The 23,044-nt window shown below is 39.3% G+C and overlaps 1 protein-coding gene across 2 annotated transcripts in view; it reads left to right on the forward strand.

Annotated features, from left to right (window-relative positions):
* The first annotated feature begins 269 nt into the window (after nucleotides 1–269).
* INTS7 (integrator complex subunit 7) overlaps nucleotides 270–23,044 on the forward strand; it is a 40,702-nt gene continuing 17,927 nt past the window's right edge. For both annotated transcript variants that reach the window (XM_068398248.1, XM_068398239.1), the window contains exons 1-19: nucleotides 270–360; nucleotides 616–745; nucleotides 1,619–1,765; nucleotides 3,830–3,967; nucleotides 4,486–4,532; nucleotides 5,039–5,238; nucleotides 6,784–6,906; nucleotides 9,610–9,727; nucleotides 10,707–10,841; nucleotides 11,445–11,542; nucleotides 12,192–12,431; nucleotides 13,157–13,294; nucleotides 14,154–14,360; nucleotides 17,975–18,169; nucleotides 18,954–19,057; nucleotides 19,449–19,517; nucleotides 20,464–20,596; nucleotides 21,841–21,939; nucleotides 22,702–22,887. In XM_068398248.1, the coding sequence (XP_068254349.1) occupies nucleotides 270–360; nucleotides 616–745; nucleotides 1,619–1,765; nucleotides 3,830–3,967; nucleotides 4,486–4,532; nucleotides 5,039–5,238; nucleotides 6,784–6,906; nucleotides 9,610–9,727; nucleotides 10,707–10,841; nucleotides 11,445–11,542; nucleotides 12,192–12,431; nucleotides 13,157–13,294; nucleotides 14,154–14,360; nucleotides 17,975–18,169; nucleotides 18,954–19,057; nucleotides 19,449–19,517; nucleotides 20,464–20,596; nucleotides 21,841–21,939; nucleotides 22,702–22,887 (2,598 nt within the window). The remainder of the gene's footprint in view (nucleotides 361–615; nucleotides 746–1,618; nucleotides 1,766–3,829; nucleotides 3,968–4,485; nucleotides 4,533–5,038; nucleotides 5,239–6,783; nucleotides 6,907–9,609; nucleotides 9,728–10,706; nucleotides 10,842–11,444; nucleotides 11,543–12,191; nucleotides 12,432–13,156; nucleotides 13,295–14,153; nucleotides 14,361–17,974; nucleotides 18,170–18,953; nucleotides 19,058–19,448; nucleotides 19,518–20,463; nucleotides 20,597–21,840; nucleotides 21,940–22,701; nucleotides 22,888–23,044) is intronic.

A 23,044-nucleotide genomic window follows, 5' to 3' on the forward strand; every position in this document is an offset into this window, starting at 1 on the left:
CTGATTGGGTGGCGCAGAGGGGCAGGGCCTGCAGGCCGCGCCCCTCTGCCGGTGGCTCACCGGGCTGCGGCTGCAGCGAGTGGCTCCTACCCCTGTGGCGGCTGGCGCGCGCACGCGCCTCGGCGTCGCGCCTGCGCACAAATCGCGCGGCGACGGCGTATGCGTCCCCGGGCTGAGGTGGCGGGAGGGTGATCGCGCATGCGTGGCGGCAGGGCCGGGGCGGGGAGCGGCCGGGGCGGCGGTGAGGGGGTCGGGGCTTGGGGCTCGGGATGGCTACCAGCGCCAAGTCCTTCCTGGCCGATGCGGGCTATGGCGAGCAGGAGCTGGATGCCAACTCTGCCCTCATGGAGCTGGACAAAGGTGAGGCCGGGCGGGTTCGGGGTTGCTGCCGGCCTGGGGAGCGGGGCTGGGGCTGCCTCCCCCGCGGGGCTGGGGTGGGGCCGTTGGCGCCCGGTCTTTGCCCGCCGGCGCGCTGTGGGGGGTGGTTCTGTCCCGTCCTTCGGCACCTAGCGGCGGGGAGTGGTGTTTTGTACCGCCTTACCGCGAGCGGGGGGTGGGGCGGGGACCTGGTTCGGAAGGAGCATCGGTTTCCCCGGTCATTGTTCTCTTGTTTAGGCCTCAGGTCTGGCAAACTCGGGGAGCAGTGCGAGGCCGTCGTTCGCTTTCCCAGGCTTTTCCAGAAATACCCTTTCCCTATTCTCATTAATTCAGCTTTCCTGAAGCTAGCTGATGTTTTCAGAGTGGGGTAAGTACCGTCAGTCGGTTTCTGTCTATTAAAATCTCTGATCCGTAGTAATGCACCTTGTCTTGGAGCGTCGCTGATTTGGAGCCTGGGCAGTCGCGGGGTTTTTCTCTTTGCCCGGTAATACCACAGTGGTACCTACTGTATTGAGGACAAGTTGATTGGAGCTTGCTTTCCCCGTCTTTCGTGGGCTTAAGTGTCTGCGAATGATCAATGACACAGTTCTTTTCCATCTGTCCTGACTTGAGGATCACTTGCAAACTGATTGGTTTAAGTTCACTGGTGCAAATTCTGCTCCATAGGCATGTTCAAATTAATAATTAATAAATAGATGAATGATCATACCTGCAAATTCCATCTCTAAGGAATGTTAATAACAAAGCCTCAAGTGTGGCTTTTCCAAGTGCCTGATGTCTAAGTGATACATGTGATGGAATTGGAGCTACTTTGTAATAGCTTACAAAGTTACCTGTTGCTGTTGTGGAACCTTGACTGTTGGCTCCAGAAAGGAAAAGAAATTTGCTCACACCTGGCAATGGCAATTAGACTTTTCTGTCTTAGTCCTGGGCATGATTTTCTAGCAGAATTAGATCCCTAAGTGCACAAAACAGGGTTCTTCTAACTGGTGTCAACAGGTTCATTTCCCTGAAACTGGGCCTGAATTTGACACTACCTGTACTAGAAAATAAAACAGTACTGTGTTAATAGTCTCTTTTTGACTATATCAGCCTACTTAAATATACCATTTCTAAAGCATAGACCTTTCATTGTTTTAATTACCTGTCAGAAGTTTTTTTTAAAATAATTTGGTGTTTAAAGTGTTTGAATTTTTATTGTAAAACAGCCTGATAAAGAATTGTGTGTGTCTTCTAATAGAAACAACTTCCTGAGGCTGTGTGTGCTGAAAGTTACTCAGCAGAGTGAGAAACACTTAGAGAAGATCCTAAATGTGGATGAGTTTGTGAAAAGAGTTTTTTCAGTAATTCATAGCAATGATCCAGTTGCTCGAGCTATTACACTTCGGTATGTATTACATAAATGAACCTAATTTACTTAAATTCTCTAGCTGTTTATTAGCGTGCTAGTCTGGAATAACAAAATCTCTAACTACCATGAATGAAATGTAGGAGGCATCTTCTACATTGGTCATAGAGATAAAAGCGAAGACATTTGTCTTGAAGGGGGTGAACAATAAGGATCTGTCATCAGAAGAACAGTTATTAACCATTTATGATGGTAAGAATTGTGTGGATGGCCCCAGGCAAAATGGAATTTGCAACATTGAAATTTTGTGTTCTCAAGAGAAGAAAAATGAAACTGGTGTATGCATAACTTAGATGTATGTAGCTATAGGTAACAATATGATATATTGCATGTGATATATCGCATGTGACTTATTCAGACCAAGGCCAAAAGGAGAGTGCTTCCCTATGTGTCAAAATAATTTTTTTTTAACTTATGTGAACCTTGTTACACTTGCACCTGTCTTTCATTTATTATTGTGCTAGAAGTTTACTGCTTGTTGGTCTCTGATAATAACTTCTAAGGGAATGCGCTTGTGATTGCTTTGATTGCTTTGGCCTTCCTAGGAATCAAACAGAGAAAGGAAAATATAAATTAAGCTATCTTTAATGTCACCGTCCTGCTGTTTTGGTGTCTGTATCTCTAACACTACCCAACATGACCATCTTAACTGCATCTTCTAAATCCTGTGCAAGTGAATTCAAAGGTGAAGAGAGCACTCTTCTTTTTCCTTTTGTATTCTTTTTTTACTGTCCATCTAGAACTGCTGCTGGTTTCACTCTTGAAAGACAGGAGGCATTAACAGGGGTTTGATTAGCTCATACATCCATTTCTTTTTTTTTTTTAATTTAAGATTATGCTTTGATGCTATAGTGTCTCAGAAATATGCAAGTACAGTATATCTATATATTTTCTTGTAGTTCCACTTCAGTATTCTAACATAAGATTATACTTGTTGACGGGTGTGGAGAGCTATCTTGACATATTGCTAAAAGTCCCAGGAATCTGCTCAGTTTGCAAAAATACATCAATTCACAGGATGCATCAAGTGAAAGGTTAAAATGGCTGTTGGTTCAGCAGTATGAAAATCTTCAGTTGATTTACTGACACTACCTAAGGAAGACAAAAGCCAGAAAAAACATGGTGAAAGAAAGATCTGCTAAAACAAAACTTTGTATCTGGGCAGGAAGTTTCTTGCTAGATAACTGTGTAAATATTTACATAGAACTCTTGCTAAAATTACCATCAGTGCAAATCCTGCATTCATTCTTCTTTTAATTGGATTATGCTAAATGTCTGAAAAGTATCTTTGAGATATTCTTAGCAAAAGTATAGATATTTTGATTTGTTCCTTTTTTAGCAGTTACTCAAAAGGTGTTACACTATTACACTATTCCCAATAATAACCTTACCTCCGATCAGCAAATGATCTTAGAAACAAATTATGAAAGTCAGACATCTTGATCATGGTAACGCAAAGTTTCTAGAAACTTTGCTTTCTTAGCATGTGGTTAACATTTATGACTGTTCAGACATTTGTCACTTATTCTGCAGTCTTAATTGGAAGGCGGGTGGAAACAGTTCTCTAAATGCTTTTTCTTATCCCCCTAGACTACCATATTTCTAATTTTAAATCCCATGATGTGTACTTCATGTGTGTCTGAAAATAGCCATCAGTGCATTTTAGCATTAAATCTGTTGTATTAATATCAGAACTTGAACATAAAAGCATCTTAAGAATGCTCAATGTTCCTAGTGCCATAGTGCACTCTTAATTTTATAAGAATTCTTTATAAGTCTCTCACTGTGCCCATTGCAAGCTAGAAGGTCCCAAAATGTAGTTAAGTTTTATTAAACCATTAACATAAGCCACATGACAAAATTTGTTACCTTTTAATTATATGCCTACTTTTAGCATTTGTTTGTTTCTGTAATAGACATGAAAGCACATGTTTATATAAAAAATGAGTCTTCTAACAGTCCTTTTACACTTTTGTTTGGTTTCATCTTGCATTTCTTCATGATCTTTGTTTTCCCTGATTTTGCTGTGATTTATTTTTGTAGGATGTTGGGCAGCATGGCATCTATTATTCCAGAAAGGAAGAATGCACATCACAGTATTCGTCAGAGTTTGGATTCCCATGATAATGTGGAAGTTGAAGCTGCTATATTTGCTGCTGCCAACTTTTCTGCACAATCAAAGTAAGATGTAATTTTTTTCATTTTTTCATATTACAGAGAATGGAAACTCCATTGACACTGGCATTCACAAAACTTAGTATTTTCTCCTGTAGTGCTAGCCATGTTATTTGTAGCAAAACATTTAATTATGTGCAATAACAGTATTATAAAGAAATCCGAATACAAGTTTAACAGAAATCCTTTTCTTCCCTTTTTTTTTTCTTAAATACTAAAGGAAAGCTCATAAATATGAGAATGCAAAGTGGAATAGCAGCTTTAATCAAGGATTGTTTGACAGAAGTTATATTAGGCAATTAAATGTAGTGCTGCTTGTCATTTTTCACATTTTTGAAAGCTTCCATTTTATCATTTGATCATGCCCATGTGCAGGGGTTCTAAAATGACTTAGGTCTTGGCAAGCACTCTTTTGTAAAAGTTTTTATTGTTAAAATGCAATGTTTAGTAGTTCAGTTGATTTTTATTTTTAATTATTTTTCTTTATTTTTCATTTCACCTGGTACTTTGTCTTTTCTCTACAGGGATTTTGCTGCAGGAATATGCAATAAAATCAGTGAGATGATTCAAGGTACATACACATATTGAATGATAAAGGGAAAAGGTCTTAATTTCTTTGAGAATTCTTTATTATCCATATGTAAATATCAGATATCAGAATACTCTTGCCCTTGTCCTCAGATGGTTCCAGTTTTTAAATTAGCTAACCAATAATTTCAGGCCTGTTATGTCCTCTTAAAATCTAAGTTTTCAAAACACCTGTTTGGTAAAGAATAAAAGCTAATCTATGGTATGATGAATGAACTTACATAGACTATCACAGATTGCTTCAGATGAGTTAATGTGTGTGTTACGTGCAACGAAGCAAGGAGCAGTGGTCCTCAAAGAACTGTGAAAGTACTTGATACCGCTGTAGTTACGATGCTAGCTAGTAGATGAGTTATCTGAAGCTAATGCCAGTGTGTGCACAATCTGCATGCAGCAGTGGTAGCAATGCAGACATACTGTGACCACAGTACTGCCAGAAGCCACTACTAAGGACTAACCCTCTGCCTGTGTGTCTCTTCCTTGTTGCAGGTTTGGCCACACCTGTGGACTTGAAATTGAAGTTGATCCCTATTCTACAGCACATGCATCATGATGCTAGCCTGGCCTCCAGCTCCCGGCAGCTGCTTCAGCAGCTGGTAACATCGTATCCCTCTACCAAGATGGTCATTGTTACTCTGCACACCTTTACTCTGCTTGCTGCTTCTTCTTTGGTTGACATTCCTAAACAGGTAATTCTTCCTAATTCATTCCTTCAACTTAAAGTGCAAAGTACATTTAAAAAAGCTCAGATTCTAGCTGATGCTGAAAATAAATAGTGATGGATATGCTAGGATGGTTACTCCTTTGTGCTGTAGAGAAAGAATACCCTGAAAATTGCTGCTGCTTTCATATTTTTTGCCCTGTCTGGTCCCATTTCCAGAAAACCCCATCAAACACAGGAACCCTTCTTTACAGATCATAACATGTCTTTCTTTAAATCAACTGGGATTGAAATAAACTGGGATCAGTCAGCATTTAGGAAAGCAAACACCCTGACCCTTTCTGAAAATGTTTCATCTCACCTGTGGAATCCAAGCTTCACTTTTCACTGCTGTACATTCTCTTGGGTCGTGGGTGTGCCTTTTGCCTTCCTTGCATGCAAGCAAATGAATATTTCAATAGCATAGGATGCATTTAAAAATGTATTTCTTAAAGAACTCTGACGAATTTGAATGTGTTGCTATAATTTAGGACTATAAACCAAGTTGTGGGAAAGCAGTGATGGAAAAATACAATGCTTTTATGTTCTGATAATGTGCTTTGTGGACATGATTTATATAGCAGGTCTGGACACAGTGACATTTGAGATTCATCTAACTAATCCTTGTAAAGTCATGAAAATCTATTTGCTTTCTTTCAATTGTGTACAGCTATGGAAGGCTGGTGTCTGTTACTATTAGACTAATAGCATTGATCTGTCTGAAACTTCTTTTTGGTATGGCTGATTTCTGTATTTCAGAGGATGCTTTTGATAGATAGCACTGAATCTAAGCCAACTGAAACAACATTAGAACACTTGATGTGTGCTTTTTTTTATGGTGGTAAGCATGGAGCTTTAGGCTGTGTTTCTGCAACGCAACAACCAATGCTGCTTAGAAATGATGTAGCAAGGGTGGGGATTGAGAGCAAAACCATGGCTGGCATGTTCATATTTTTTCATGTGCTGGCGATTCCATCTCTGTAAATTTGCAGGAAAGGAACACAACAAAGGACATTAAGTGTCACTTAATTTGAGATAAATGCTGTGGAGGGGTGGATAGGGGTTGTTTTTGGTTGTTTTTTTGGGGTCGTTTTTGGCAACTACTGAGACATACAAGGTATGTCTGTGTTGCTGTTAACTGCAGATCATGGAGACGCCCGCATTAGCATCAAATGCCCAGAATACTTTCTAGTAGCATAATCACCACAGCATAGTGTTTACTGAGCTTCTCAGGATGTCTTATGGTATTTCTGTGCGTGCTGAAACAGGTCTCAAGGTTTCTCAGGTACGCAGGGTGATGTAGAGAAGGGTGCATGAACAAGGAGAGCATGATGGTGGAAATCAGCTGTCAGACTGTTTTAGCTTGCCATGGCATCACAGCCTAAGTAGGGCTTTTTCCCATGTGGCAAGCAATCAGACAGATAAGGCAAGTTAGTTTTGGCTGAGTGTGCTCAAAATGTCTTCACAAGTACTTTTGAAAAGACTTCCTTCTAGTAGCATCTCTCTCTTAAACAATGGATTTACTTTGTTGCAGATCCAGCTTTTGTTGCAGTACTTGAAGAATGACCCCAGGAAGGCTGTGAAGAGGCTTGCAATCCAAGATTTAAAGTTGTTGGCCAACAAGACACCACATACGTGGAGCAGAGAAAATATTCAGGTTTATACATTTTTAAGCTAAAGTTTATTATGAAACTTTGCAATTAGTTGTAGAATTCCTTCCAGAAGAACAATTTGGGAGGTAAAGAAAGGAAGAACATACATCTCCACATCCTTAAGTTAGGTTACTCTGCCAAGCAGAGTAGCCAAGTATTAATGAACAGTTGAAGTATTATAACTGAGGAAAGGCATGTGTCTTGTAGTAGGCCTTTTTACAGTAAGGAAATAACTTTTCCATCTAAAAAACTTACCTAAGATAATAGACATGAAAGCTGAATGTTTACATTAAAATTACGATACTGAGCATGTTTTAATGCTCTCGGGTAACACAGAGTCTCTCTGGGATTTGTCAAAGCATGTCATCCAGCAAGGTGTACTTGAAAGGATGAATGTAATTTTGACTTAATTTCTTAGGATTAATGGCTCATTTTCAGTAGTATCCTTGTGACTCCTGTTGTATGAATGAGACCCTAGCAGGTGCTTATCGTGCATCTGTGTTACTTGGGGAAATAGTTGTTACATTGTAGATAATATTGCTGCTTTCTTCCAATTGCAGTTGCATATGAACATTTTTTTCTCCTTGTCTTTCCTTTTTTCTGGTAGAAATGACTATAGAAAATAACTTCAGATTAGATTAAGATTCTAATGGGAAAGTAAATCACAGAATCACAGAATCAACCAGGTTGGAAGAGACCTTGGGGATCATCGAGTCCAACCGTTGCCCTGACACCACCCTGTCAACTAGACCATGGCACTAAGTGCCATGTCCAGTCTTTTCTTAAACACATCCAGAGATGGTGACTCCACCACCTCCCTGGGCAGCCCATTCCAATGTCTAATAACCCTTTCTGTAAAGAAATTCTTCCTGATGTCCAACCTGAACCTCCCCTGGCAAAGCTTGAGGCTGTGTCCTCTTGTCCTATCGCTAGTTGCCTGGGAGAAGAGGCCAACTCCCACTTCACTACAGCCTCCCTTCAGGTAGTTGTAGACTGCAATAAGGTCACCTCTGAGCCTCCTCTTCTCCAGGCTAAACAACCCCAGCTCCCTCAGCCGTTCCTCGTAGGTCAGACCCTCCAGACCCTTCACCAGCTTGGTCGCCCTCCTCTGGACTCGCTCCAACACCTCAACATCTTTCTTGAAGTGCGGGGCCCAGAACTGGACACAGTACTCAAGATGCGGCCTCACCAGTGCCGAGTACAGAGGGACGATGACTTCCCTAGACCGGGTGGCTACACTATTCCTAATAGAGGCCAGGATGCCATTGGCCTTCTTGGCCACCTGGGCACACTGCTGGCTCATGTTTAGCCAGCTGTCGATCAGCACCCCCAGGTCTCTTTCCACTGGGCCGCTTTCTAACCACTCTTCCCCCAGCCTGTAGAGCTGCATGGGGTTGTTGTGGCCGAAGTGTAAGACCCGGCACTTGTTCTTGTTGAACCTCATGCTGTTGGTCTCGGCCCATCTATCTAACCTGTCCAGATCCCTCTGTAGGGCCTTCCTACCCTCCAGCAGATGGACACTCCCACCCAGCTTGGTGTCATCTGCAAATTTGCTGAGGGTGCACTCAATCCCTACATCTAGATCATCTATAAAGATATTTCAAGAACTTTATGGCATAGGTTTATAGTTCTACTTTTATGGGTCTTGTTTCTTTGATTTTACTACTTTTAGAAGCTACTTTTGCTATATGCTGTTGGAGCATAAGACAGCTGCGAGGAAAGACTATGCAGATTTTTCTTAATAATTATGTGAGAAATAAAGCATGTGTAATGAATAAAAAGATCATTGTATCTTCTTCTGTCTGTTGATGGCATACTATTCAGTAGATTAGCAAAATACAACATTTGTACAAACTACAAGTTTGTTTAGAATTTAGAGTTTAACCCTTATACCAGACAAGAACATACATATGATAAGAAGACTCTGGGGTTTTTTGTTGTGTGGAACTAATTCTGAGTTGTTTTTCTTTATGCAGTTACAGCTCTGGCACTCTCTGAGGCAGAATATACTTATATTTTCCATTTGTCTCTCATTGCTTTCTGTCATGTTGACTAAAAAAGCCTCCCAAATCAGTGAATGACTAAGTTGTGGACTGTGTTGGCATAATAAATCTGAACAATGTGAATTTTAAGAGTTATTCCACTCTAGATGTGATAAGGCCTGAGGAGATCTGGCAAAAGTTACAAAAGTATGACAGGAGCTCTACTATAAATGAGCTAAAAAATAAAATACACTTTAAATGTTTATCAAGAAACTTAAACTGTATTCTGTTGGACACCAGGACTCTTAAAGGAAATAACACTTGAAACTTTGCTCTTCAGAGATGTATACTTACTTAAAACTCTGCAGACTGTTATAAGGAAAAATAATCAGTATACCTCTAAGACTGAAGAATGTATTAAAATCAGTTGCAACATTTGATCAATGAGACCAAATAATATTTTGCCTCTGATTTTTAATTACTAAATGACTTATAATTGGTGTTTCCTAGCATACGAGACCCACTGTCACTTTTCTGCAAGCCATGCCCTCAGTCTACTAAAACAGATGCTTCAGGACGTGACTTCTAACTTTTGATTTCAGTATAGTATTTTCTGTAGAAAAATCTTGACTCTCAGAACTTTTCAGACAAGTGCAGCTAAGTGTTTAATCCAGATAGCTCATGGAACTTCCTTCCCTCTGTATCTTTTCTCTTGCTAATCTTTAGGCACTCTGTGAATCTGCTCTTCACACTCCTTACGACAGCTTGAAACTGGGCATGCTATCTGTTCTTTCCACATTATCAGGGACCATTGCCATTAAACAGTACTTCAGCAGTGCTCCAGGTAAGAAAACTAGATTAGATTATCATTTTTGGCATTTCTAGTGTTGGCTATCTACTGATAATCAGTTTCATCTAAGCATTTTATAGCATATTCTTTTTGAACTTCAGAACATTAGCTGAGAGTCAGACTGTGTTCATTGTATGTAAACTTAAAATGGGATGCTGCATACCTATGAATAGTCATGGTCTAAGATTTTGTTCTGGATTTTGTGGGTAATACGCTATATGAAAGGGTTTTTTACCTTGGGTCTTCAACTTCTCTTCATGAAATGAAGAAATGTAATGCCTCTCAAATGGCTGACCAGCATTCTGCTTAAAGTGCTTTGAAACCATGGATTTGCATAGTTTTTGAGTAGCATGGGGACTTAACGGTGTGAGAGTGGGCTGGCGTGTTACCCTGGCACAGTGAAGCTATGCCACCCTGGTGGGAATTACCTCCTTAAGTACCAGGTGAACCTTTCTGCCTCGTGACTATGTTCTGGAGAATTAGAGTAGACATTTTAAAGTGATTCAAGGTATCTTGTTCTTAAAATGGTGATCATACTATTTTCTTTTTTTCTTCTTGAAAGCCAGACTGCCCTAATGAGTATTATGAGCCCAACGACATGGGCTGCAGAAATTGAGAAAATAGTACATTCTCTTCAGTCATTCTGGCATGTTTTAATAATTAATACGCTCACCAGCTTTTTTTAATCAGATATAATATTTCTTAAAGCAATATTTCTGAGTCCCTGAAATAGCCTTTAGAACCAAATATTCTTTTTCATGTGTCTAACTTGTAGAGTGTTCAGGAATGGAGGGAGAGAGACTGTGCGGAGAGAGAGATGTTTTCATCCTGTCCTTTAAATGTATTAAAAAAACCCTAATGCTAAGTCAATATAGGGGTTGGTTTTTTTTTTTTTTCAGAAATGTACTTGAAAAGATCTGTGGTGGAATTATGGATTGTGCTGTTTTGTTTTGTTTGCCTTGACTTTATTTAGGAACAGCAGCTACAACTGCGAGATCATTTGATTTAGTAAAACTAGCACAGGAGTGCTGTTACCATAATAACCGCGGCATTGCAGCTCATGGTGTGAGAATTCTGACTAATATATCGGCTTCTTGTCAGGAAAAAGGTAAATGAAAGCAAGGACAATGAAATGTGTCTGTTTACAGTCAGGCTTATGCACTTAACATGTATTAACTGGTCTTGTCTGTGAACCTGTCTGTAAATCTGTCTCATCCTTCTGTCTGTAAATCTGTCTGATCCTTTGTGCTAGGGGTTTGGGAGAATGGGGACTATAATCTAGGAGAAAATATTCTGTATTATTTTGTGAATGGCTGGGAAGATTCCATCTTCGTCTAATTTAGAGAAAATTATTGGGCACAGTAGAACTCATGCTAAATAAATGCTTGTCTTACATTTGCTGTAGGACTAGTAAATTGTTTTTTACCCTTTGAAAACTCTTTGCACAAAGTCCGTTGCAAAAGAATAACAGGGCATTTAGAAGTCTTAGTCCAGAGATTTATGTATGCTCTACAAATGTCACCATTAGTGCGACTGCTGAATAGTTACCTGAGACGTAGAATGGCAGAATTGTTTCTAATCAAAATAAGGTAAGGCAGAAGTATTAGGAACGTACTTATGTGTTATGACTGCAACACCAGTGCAAGCATTACACCAATTATGGTCAGAAAACGTAACAAGGAACTAACTTACTCCATTTTTCTTTTCTTAGATCTTCTGCCCTTGGAGCAAGATGCAGTTTTTGGCTTAGAAGCTCTTCTTGTTCTTTGTAGTCAAGACGACAGTCCAGGAGCTCAGGCAACCTTAAAGGTACATTACTTTTGTCTTCCCTTAGCACAGCTGTAAATTATAGTAATAGCTTGTATAATAGAAAGATGAGTGTGGAAGCAAAACATATTGTAAGGAAATGAAGATTTTTCTGTGTGTTGCCCATAATCAGAGAAACTGAGCATAACTATAGTGCAACTCATCTCAACTCTACAGTAAGTTGATTGTTGTATGGGGAATAAAGAAAATCGTTCCCCTCAGAGGAACAGCTGTAACAAAACATGAACTTGAACATGGGATGGAGGTGTCTCTGGAGGACAAAGAGAATCTTGGAGAGAACCTGCTTTTTGGAGATGGGGATGCAATGTACATGATTACAATACTTTTATAAAGCTTTATTTTCCCATTTCATAAGCTGCTACCAGTAATTTTATCTAGTTATTTGCCTGTAAAGGCTGGTGGTATGAGAAAGAAGATTATAGTTTCTTGAATTTATGATATGTTTTTGTGCTGTAAGCTCAGGAGCAGAGGCTTGGGCTCTTAGAAAAATCTCCTCTTTTGTAGAGTACATGGTTCTGAAAATACCAGATCTCTACATTTCTGCAATCATACTTGCAGATAAGTGTGTGGGGCTTTTTTATTTTTAAGTAGACATTGTGTTTATTGTACCTGTTGATTGTGTGAATTGCAGATCACGTTAACTTGTATGGTGAAGCTGGTCAAGTGCCGTCCTCACCTGAGCCAGTCAGTAGTTGAATCTCTGCTGACCCAGTTGCAGAGTGCCCAGGACGCTGCTAGGATTCTCATGTGCCACTGCTTAGCAGCTATTGCCATGCAGCTACCTGTCTTAGCAGATGGGATGCTAGGAGACCTAATGGACCTCTATAAATTAATTGGACGATCTACCACAGATAAAAAACAGGAACTCTTGGTAAGACCTCCTGGTGAATACCCTTGACGGATAAAGTCTATGTAAACTACAGTGGATGGATTTTATTTAAAAAGGCAGATAAGCCATTTGTTGTGTCCAAGTTGATGTGCCAGTCTACAGCCTTATTTTTAGTTTTGCTTTAACTTTCGACAACATATGTCAGTGTTCAGTGTTGAAATCACATCTCACAGGTGGAGCTGAACTATGCAGTGTATTCCATTAGATTTTCCAGCAGATGGCACTGCTCAGGCAAACCTACCTACTGACATTATTGGGGTACCTGTGAAATGATGCTTATAGAAAAACAAAATGGCAGTTAGCTCAATTTATGTATGGTACTCTGATGCACATGACTTTTAATATACTGTAAGAGACAAAAATGCTTTTATCACATCTATTTGAATTTGAATTTTAAGAAAGAAATGACAAGCTTCCCACTACTTCATTTGGAGCATTTGAAATATCTCAAGTTAAAAGCCACAGTATTCTTTAAATGAAACTGACTTTCATCTACAATAAATACTTGGGTTGCCATAACTACTTAAAAGATACATGACTGAGAAAAGTTCCTCAGTTAAAATATATAATCATCTATGTAGTTTTGAGTCCAAAATCAAGCAAATCATTTCTGGTAGTTTAGGAAACAGAATGGCCTTTTTTTCTCCTCTTGTTTTGTTTAGTTCCTGAAATATAACCTTCTTCCTCACTCCTTCACTCTTCATTAGGTTTCTCTTGCCACAGTGATATTTGTTTCCAGTCAGAAAGCTTTATCTTCAGAAATCAAAACTGTTATCAAACAGCAGCTCGAGAATGCCTCCAATGGATGGACAGCCTACAGGATAGCCAGGCAGGCTTCCAGAATGGTAAGTGAAAATACCTGGAGGAAAATGGTTTGTTGTGGTTGGAAGTATGCTAGTGATTTCTTTGAACTGGAAAAAGAAAATAAGGAAAATGGTAGGACTTGGGAGGAGGAAGTGAAGGGCGGGGAGGGTGAAAAAAAAAATCATTTTCCCTTTTAATTCCCTGGAATGCTGATTCAGATATATGTCATTTAGGGCAGTCATCCCATCAGGATGGTTTTTCACTTGTCTTTTTGAAGTATTTGAGAGGGAAGAAAGTAATGACCTTGTACTTTCTTGAGCACGTGCCTAATCTTCATTGTCTAGCTGTTCTTTAGAAAGTGATATAGGCCATCCTGATGCCTGCTTCTCTTTCTTCAATGTGAAGAAAGGAAGAAAAAGATACTGTTTCCCTTTTCCCTTCAGTAAAGTCACAGCTGGGGCCACAATTATGTAGAAACCCTAGTACGAGATGCTGGGGTAATTTCAAACTGGTGAAGTACGTATTGCAGAGGAGAGGACGTAGCACTATTTTGGTTAAATCAGTCGGGATTCTTGATTTTTAGCTCTGGGCTCATTTGTTAGTTTTAAACCCAGCGTTTCTGCAGGGATGGAAGATACATTTTCAGTAAAAAAATAAAGTAAATTTCGATACTTAAATAAGTACTATACCTTACAGAGGCTGATATTTCCATAAAATAAGCATTTGTGCTTTTATTTATTGTTAGGATTGTCATGGTCAAATGATTGGAAGAAGTTTCACTATTTTTATTTTTAAAGTAAGAGTAGTTATGGAGATGTTACTGTTCTCTTCTTTGTATTTGTTTTGTAGAAACCCACAGCCTTCTTTTATATCCCCTTAGAAACTTTCTTGTCATTACAGGGCAACCATGACATGGCCAGAGAATTGTATCAAAGCCTGCTGACTCAAGTGGCTTCAGAACACTTCTACTTCTGGCTGAACAGCTTGAAGGAGTTCTCCCATGCAGAACAGTGTCTGACAGGTTTGCAGGAGGACAACTATAGCTCAGCGCTTTCCTGCATTGCCGAAGCTTTAAAATCCTATCACAAAGGAATAGCGTCACTGACGGTTAGCACAGATCTTCTACTTTAGTGATGGTGTTTCTGTATACTGCAGCAGGTCTGTTTGGTTTCTGTTCTTAAATATCTGAAAAGTTTTTAAAGATGTCTGACAACTGCCAGACTCTCTTTTTGAGACGACTGCACGGAAGAGCCAGTTGTAACACACTGCATCTTCAGAGAGAAGATCCTGTAGCTCAGCTAAGTGTGATTAGCTAGATTTCTCTTTTTTTCTTTTCTTCTCCTCCCCTCACTTCCTGTCTTGATCAAATCATATGATATGTGACAGGCCTTTTTTAAAGTTACAGTACTCAAAATTTTCCGTTCCTTGTCTTGGCTGAATAAACACTATTGTAATAGTCCAGCATGGAAATTTGTCTAAATTGGCTGCTGTCTTCTCAAGATACAGAGAAGGATTTAATTGTCTTCCTCGTTCCTGCTGAGTTCATGTTGTCTTGTATTTGTCAATATGATCCTATGGAATCCTAACAACAAGGCAGCAGCTGTTTAGTAAGGAGGGAGGACAATTCAATCTCATCAAATATGCAGAATTCAGATGGTACCTGCTTTTATGCAAATACTTTCTCCTTCTCTGAAGTGGTGAAAATAGCAAGAAGCTGTGTGTGTGACATCTCTGAACGTAAACAAAAAAGCATTAATGAATATGGACCTTCAGTTCTTACTGTGAAGTTGCTTCTTAACAAAAGACAATCCAGTTTCCCACAATACTTTCTTTCATATTTTAGGTTCCATGAAGAAATCTTTACATACAGTTTTCTGTATGTCTTTTGAATGAAGCTGGTTGCTTTTTTTTTTTTTTTTTTTTTTTGCAATTACTGGAACTGTCAGTGTTGTGACAATTCAGATATTAGTGCTTAATGAAGTTTAGATATTTATTAATAAACTGGCCCTGAGTAAGCAGGAAGGATGTAAATTTTACACCTTTGTCCTCTGAGGGAAAGCTCCATTGGTCCTGAAGTATTTGTCTTTGACTTGTTGGCTGAGTGAATAAGGCTTTTAATTCAACATTTCTCAAACGTCTAGAAGACATTGAAGGGGGGACCTCATCTAATCAGATATTAATGTTTAATACAGGCAGGAAAATAACTTGCTTAAATAGGACATTTTGTGATTCAGTAATTTAATTAGCCTTTCCCTAGTGTTTGCTGCTTTTTTCTGTTGAAGGATTCCTGTCCTTATCTCCTCTGCTGATTTCATTTCCTGCATGTTGCACATGGGTATTGCACCCAGAAAAGCGCTTCCTTGTGGGTTGTGGTCCAGAGGAGTAAGTACAGGTTTCAGAGGGCTAGAAAAGAGGAAATTGGGGTTTGTTGCTGGCTGTTGCTGACTTGTTGCATCACTTTGGACAAATACCTAAACATGCTGGAGTGTTATCAGCTGTGAAAGGAGCCACTCACTGCTTGCGTCTACAGAACTCAGCATCTCAAAGGGGAGTAAAGTGCCATAAAGCGCACAATAGTCTTACCACTGAAGACTTTTGCTGTCTCTTCCTGCTTGACTTCAGCTTTACTGTTGCTGCTGTTTTCAGTATAGAGCGTGACTCAACACTGTTGGTACTGCAGACCATTAGTGCGCGTGATGAACCCTGTGTAGCTGTCCACTTTGTAGCTGGAAGACACTGTGCCAGTAAATCTGTTGCAGATGTTCAGTCAGCCCAGTTTAGCAATGATAAAATAATCACAGTGTCTGATCTTCTCAGAAAATTTCTCAATTCCTTTGTGATATACATGCAACTGTCTGTCTTGCATTGCTGTATGCAAAATGTTCTTTCACGTGAGTTAGTCCACTTGAGGAAAGAAAGTCCCATTACTTCATGGATGAGAGGTGTAGGGGGGAAGGCAGAGACTTGTCATATTGCGTATCGGCCACAGTCCCCATGTCTCTCGCTGTGTACTTGCTTGTATAGTTAGCAAACGTTTTGAATAGGACCTGCTCTTTCTGGCACAGAACGTGCATCTCATTGGAAGCATTGTGCTTATTTTTCACTGCTGGTAATCTAGAGAAGGTACAGAACTTGAACAAAGCACTAACATAACCATAGATTAAGTAGTACTAATTCCAAATACGTTGATAACAAGTGGCGGTGTTTGAAGAACTTGGCTGAGCCAAAGAACTCTGTCATTTTCAAAAAAGAATTGCAACTCATTTATTGCCCATGGCTATATGGGTAGCAGATAAGGTAAATTGCAGTATTAATGAGACAAGCTTGTATTTCCATTTACAAGAATTGAGTCCAATTTGTGCTACTAAAAATGTCTGGATTTTCTGATATAAGTACTGGTACTTTACTCTCTATAAAAGCATGTAGTCTCTGTAGAGCAATTATAGTGCAGTGAGAGCTCTTCCACAGAGGGTTTTCTGAAACCACCCCTGCAGAAAAAACCTGAACAGTTTCCATTCAAAAGGGATTTTTTTATGCCCTTGAAGAAGGGAAAGCAAAGTGGTAGATAAGAGGGGCTGAATGGCTTAAGTGATGAAATAGTCTTATTTCTTTAGTTGAAATCTAGCTCAGTAGTTTGAAGTAGTTGCAGTTGGCTGGTGTTTCCTCACTTCAGTCAATAGTGGGCCAGTTCTCACATAGCGTGGTGTTTTGTGAGAAGCTAGTTTGCTGCTTTCCTGATGGCAAATAAATGGTTCTTAGTAGGGTTTTGGGATGGGTTGTAACTTCTTGCTTCCAGAATTGACTTTTTCTGTTGAAGAGTAAGAAGCACTGGGGAAGACATGCAAGAGTTTGACATGCATCCATTCTCTGAGTAAGAGAAGGTCCCGGTGCTTTGTTTTGCAGATGGCTTTTTTCCCCCTAAAGAAAAAAGTGTACTCTTCTCAAAATCCAACAGTATAAGATAAATAAGCAGTGGATTTTTGGCTTAACTAGTAGCAAAACTTGAGTGCTGCAATTGACCCCCTCCTGGGTGTCCTAAGCTGTCACAGATGCTTCTACAAGTCAAATAAGCTCTTAGGGAGCAAAGCTGCACAGAACCATATTTTCTAAATAATAGCAGCATGTCTACCCTCCTAGAGTTCTGTTATTTACTGTTCTTAGTTGTCACTGAACTGCATCTCTGACTTCATCGAATGCAAGGTTCAGTGCCTTTGTAATGTTCCTGCCCATTTCACAGTTCCAAAAAAACTGAAGGTTATCACCCCTTCCTCCTGCTGAAGGTAACTTCAGCCAGTTCTTTCTCTTTTGGCTGATGCAGCGAGTCACTTCTTCAGTCCTTTGTGTTTCTGTTTGCTTTCCAATTCAGTGTGCTCTCTCTTATGGTAAGGACTGTCTGGACTAATGTAATTTGAAGCCTAATGGCTTGGCCTTGGAAAAAGAGGAAATCAGTGCCCTAATAGCACTGTAACAGCTTAAGTCACATTTGTTACAAGGGTGATACGCTTGAAATAAGGGCTTAGTAATTACCTAGTTTCTGTGTCCTTCATATTCAGTATGATTTAAGTTGAGCAAATCTGTTAAATGTAGTTTTAAAAAAGCAGCTTTTAGAATTGAATTGAAGGGTTCAGTTGTCTGATGAGATAGTTCAGTGACATTGCAAAGTTATTTTATCATGTTTACTTTTGACCTAGATTACCAACATTCCTATTACTGCGTTTCAGGCTGCTAGTACGCCACTTAATCCTCTGAGCTTTCAGTGTGGATTTGTGAAACTCAGGATTGACCTTCTGCAAGCTTTTTCTCAACTTATTTGTACCTGCAACAGTCTAAAAACAAGTCCACCACCAGCTATTGCCACAACGATTGCTATGACGTCAGGGAATGATCTCCAAAGGTGTGGACGCATCTCTAACCAGGCATGTGTTCTTGTTCCAGTCTTGTACAGTTACGTTTAGGACTCTGGTATGAATTTTCCTTTTCAGCAAACATATCTGACGAAAGAAATGAAAAGTGGTAGTAAAGAGTTTTGCTGAATAGTGGGCCTTGGTTTTCACCTGTAGTTATAAAAATGCCTTCATGTAGCAGGCCATATTTTGAAGCTGAGCATGTACGTATGTTTTCTCATACATTCACATGCACAGCTTCCAAGGTTATGCACATAGTAAGCCACTCAGAACACTCAAACTTGCAGTAAGACCTTTCACACCTTGTTTTGAAACACCTCAGATACTGTGATTACATTAAGGAAGAACATATACTTTAGGATTGTACTGTAGCTCCTTTTGGTGAGTGTTGGCAACTGACTTAGTACCATACAGAACACCACGACAGTCTGCTTCCAAAATGCATGTTGTCTGTAAGAAGGAATCAGTGGGTAGTCTTTGAAAGACGAGCAGTTTGATTTACTAGTAGGGGATGGGGGAGGTTGTTGTTGGGGTTTTTGTTTGCTTTATTTTCATCCCAAGGAGAGTATGTTCGTGCTATCTTACAGGAAAAATACCTGTTTAATGTGTGGATAATAGTCTGTCACTCTGGTGATTTTTATCTGTGTGAAGAAGCAAGAACTTTATATATTTTGCTGGAGTATGTTGTCTTATTCCTTCAGTGTTGTATGTTATAGTGGAGTGGTTTTTGGGATGTGTGGGGTTTTGTTTGTTTTGCTTTGATTTGATTTTTTGACTAGTAACATTGTCTCTGTAGATGAAACACTCAATGGAGGAATTCCGAAACCTGGCTACACGGTATGGAGATCTGTATCAGTCATCTTTTGATGCAGACTCAGCAACTCTAAGGAATGTAGAACTGTATCCTTTTAAAGTCTTAGAATTTGTCCACTTTCCTTCTCACGTGGACAGCGTGAAGCTTAACAATCCTCTTTTCTATGAAGGCTGGCACAAAGTCATTTTGAAGCAGTAACATAAAAATTAGATACCAATTGCTTAAAACCTATTTGGAAATAAACGTTGCCATACTATTGTTTGGAATTACTTTATGAACAAGTTATGAGACAAAAATTACGACAGCATAAAACTTGGGCTTTTCATAGTTCTGGCTCTAAGTTTACTAAAGGAATAATGACTGTAGGATTACTTTACAAAAGCTAGAGAAATAAGGAAAAGTGCCAGTAAATATACTGCATTTATTGATTTAGGTACCAACTTTGTAAGTCTTTTAACTCCTTAGTATTAATATCAGACAACAGCAAAGCTGCCTGTTGATTTCACATGCTATAGAAGCTCTGATTTTGGATCCAGAATCTGCAAGGTAGTAACTTTCTACTCCTTTGCTATTTATTTCTAAATCCTTGGGGCTTTAAGCCTAGGAATTCAAAGAATGTTCAGAAAGTTTCTCAGTAGACCCTTCTAATTCTGCTCTGGGCAGGCTTGAGGACCTGTTGCTGCTGTGCTATGCCTGGCAGTCTAGGGACTGTTTTTCCGGTTCTGCATTTCATACTGGTTTTGCTTTTGAGAGCACTGTACTGGACTTGCCTTAAATATAGACTTGCATTAAAATAAAAAAACAACTTTTATTCTCTTTAGCCACTTATTTTAACTTGTGTCATTCTGCGTTAGGTCCCATACCTACTGTTTGCACTTGTAAGCACAGATTAGTTGCCTTAAGAGTCCTGAAAATATATGCACTAAATTAGTTTAAACTTCTAATGTAAATCTGTCACCTCTGGCTCTTTTTTAACGGTGAACTTACACCCACTAGAAAATCACATTGAAGTACCTATGAATTGAATCACTCTTTAAAACTCCCAGGCTGAGATTAAATGGAAGATTCCAGATTTAGTCTTAACTCTGACTGGCATTCTTGCTTTTCCTTGAGTTGTGAGACTTTTAAAAACATTATAAACACTACAGGATTAAATAAAAGCCAGGGGAATTAAACACTACAGGCTTAAATAAAAGCTAGAGGAATTATGCATGCTGAGTCTGTTAGACCTGTAACTGCTTCAAGTGAGAGAGGCTGGGGACAGAAAATGGTGGATAAGCTGTAGTTAAGAAAAGATTTAAATGTAAAGGGCAAGTCTTATAGTGGAAAAATAATAAAGAAACAGAGTAAACCGTTTGAAAGACATAGTTATTTCTTAATAGATTTCAAGTTGTAACAGAGGACGGTCGTGTTGGGCCTGTTTGGGACTAAGCCTCTCGGATTACAATATGGAAAGTACGTTAGACGCAATTAAAAGTTTTTTCTTTCTTAGTTTCCAGGAATATAGCTCAAATGGGACAGCACATGTTGACAGTGAATATGAAAGAAGAATGATGTCTGTATTTAATCATGTACTGGAAGAAGTGGAATCCCTCAACAGGAAGTATGCTCCTGTGTCTTACTTGGCAAGTAACAGTTTTAAATATATATTTTGTAGACAAAGGTTCCAAAAACTCAGCAATTCCATATATCTATGGTGGTCTAGAAACTGAAGAGCACACTCGGTTAATTAACATAACCACTTACTGGCACAAATGGTCTCTGTGGAGACACAATACTTCAAAAAAGGTTTTGCTAAGACATCTGTAACCTTACTGGTCTGATTAAAAATAATGTTTTAAAAATTCTGATACTAAGAATATAGCAGATGCTGATAGGATACCTAAAAGTAGTGTCAAGTCTCTGTCAAATCTCTCGCCACACTTAGGTTCAGATACTGAAGCCCATTGTTCATGCTGTTGTCATGAAGGAATTCTTCCTCTACCACACAGAGTGCTGGAGGGTCCAGCACTAGCCTAGCTTCGATCACTGAACTGTTGGCAGTTAATACTGTGTTTTGTGAGTACAGTGTTTCTCTTATCAATGCAGGTCATCAGAGAACACAATGTAAAGTGTGCTGAATGCAAACAGTGAGCTGATAACGTACTCCTTTACAGGGCTAGTATGGTTGTCTTGTACTGTTAGCGAATGTCATAAAGCTGAAGTGTGTGTTGATGTAGTTCATTTGTCATGGCAGGCATCTATTTTTGCCTTGTTTCTAAATTCAACAGTCCTTAACCAATTCCAAATGGAATAGAAGAATGAGTTGTGTAAAACATAACAAAGGTAAACCCTGTAAACTTAGTTGTCACTGGCTCCATACCAATGCAGCTCGGTGACTTCAGTAGCACTGCGTTTGCTCATCTGAGCCAGAAGGATGGTATAGTGCAGTGAGGAAAGGAAGAGTAGACAAGAGGCTTAAAACTTAATTATTGCACTGCATTAAGTTGTGGTAGATGCCAGTCTTGTTTGCTTGGAGGGGAATTGTTTATTTGAGAGTTTGTGTGTGAGGGTTTTGTGTATGAGTGTTTCAAGCAGATCCTGCTCTGCTGACTGGAACACTAGGCCTTAAATGATACGGATTTTTCTTTTTCTTGGCCTCCTTTTTCTTTCCAGAGCAGAATACCTTCTTCCTAAAGGGCAGAACATAAACAGAGAGGCTGAATGTAGTCACTGTCATCATAGTGGCTGTTATTGTATGACCGTATCAATGTATTTCTGGACTTCTAGTGGAAATTACTGCTGTTTCAGTACCTCAAGTGCATGCCTCTTTCCTATGCTATGAATGATATTTTTTTTTCTCAATTGTTTTGGCTCTTGTTTCCTACAGCATACAGCTTGTCTGTGCAATGCTGTCATTGCATTGTTGAAGGTACCTCTTTCATTTCAAAGGTACTTTTTTCAGAAGCTGCAGTCTACAAGTATTAAGGTAAGTACTGCTCAAACGTGGCCTAAAATTTCTTTTTCTAGAGTCTTTACTTCATGAGAAAAGCCTTACTGAAGGCACAGAACTTCAGCATTTTTAGTGAAGTTACTTAACTGCAAATAGCATCTCGGTTTATCTGTTAGGAATAAATTGAATAATATGTACATATGATTATTAAGATCTTAATAATCGTAATGATTATTAAGAACCACTAGGCCGTTGTTGATTCTGAGTCTGCAAAGCTAAATAATGTTCTAGTCCTGGGAAGGCAACTTTTATTAATTTGTATTGGTTTTCCTTTTCCTTTAGAAAGCAACATTCACTATCTTGGAAGAAAATTATAATAGTTAAGAATTGATATATGTGACCTTTAGTGGTGTGGTTTTTTTTTTTTTTTTTTTTTTTACTCAAGAGCTCCTTTTTTCTGGGAAAAGTGAAAGCCATAAGATTTTTAATATTTACTCTTACTGAATTTTACTTCTTTGTTCAGCTTAATATACTTACCTGTGGCAATTTTGTGGATTTTTTTTCTGCTTCTTTTGAAGAAGTGCAATTAATGAAACTGATATGAAGACCACATCTGGTATTGCTGATGATGCTTATTAATTCTTATAGTAATGAGTCTGTGTTTCCGTTTGCTGGTTTCCATACCAAACGCCTCCTTGGAAATTTTTCTATAAGAAGGTGTTCTGTTTCATCCTTGAACTGTGTTTGCTCTTCTGGAGGCATAAAATTACATTTTGGACTCTTTTTCTCGTGTTTCAGCTTGCTCTATCCCCATCTCCAAGGAACCCAGCAGAACCTATTGCAGTACAGAACAATCAGCAATTGGCCCTAAAGGTGGAGGGAGTGGTTCAGCATGGATCTAAACCAGGCCTTTTCCGTAAAATCCAATCCGTCTGTCTAAACGTCTCTTCAGTGTTGCAGAGCAAATCTGGACAAGACTATAAGGTATGGATAGAACAGAGCCAGGAGGAGTCGTAAGCTTTCTTGCTGTATTTTCATGCTCTTTTGTTTGGCTCTGGTTAGCAGAATTTTCAGGTCGAAATGAATGGGTTCTTCTGTAATCCTCTCACTCTCTGACAGTTGACATTCAAGCACTGGCCAG

The sequence above is a fragment of the Nyctibius grandis genome, chromosome 1, assembly GCF_013368605.1.
Source record: "Nyctibius grandis isolate bNycGra1 chromosome 1, bNycGra1.pri, whole genome shotgun sequence".
In the NCBI taxonomy this organism is placed as follows: domain Eukaryota; kingdom Metazoa; phylum Chordata; class Aves; order Nyctibiiformes; family Nyctibiidae; genus Nyctibius; species Nyctibius grandis.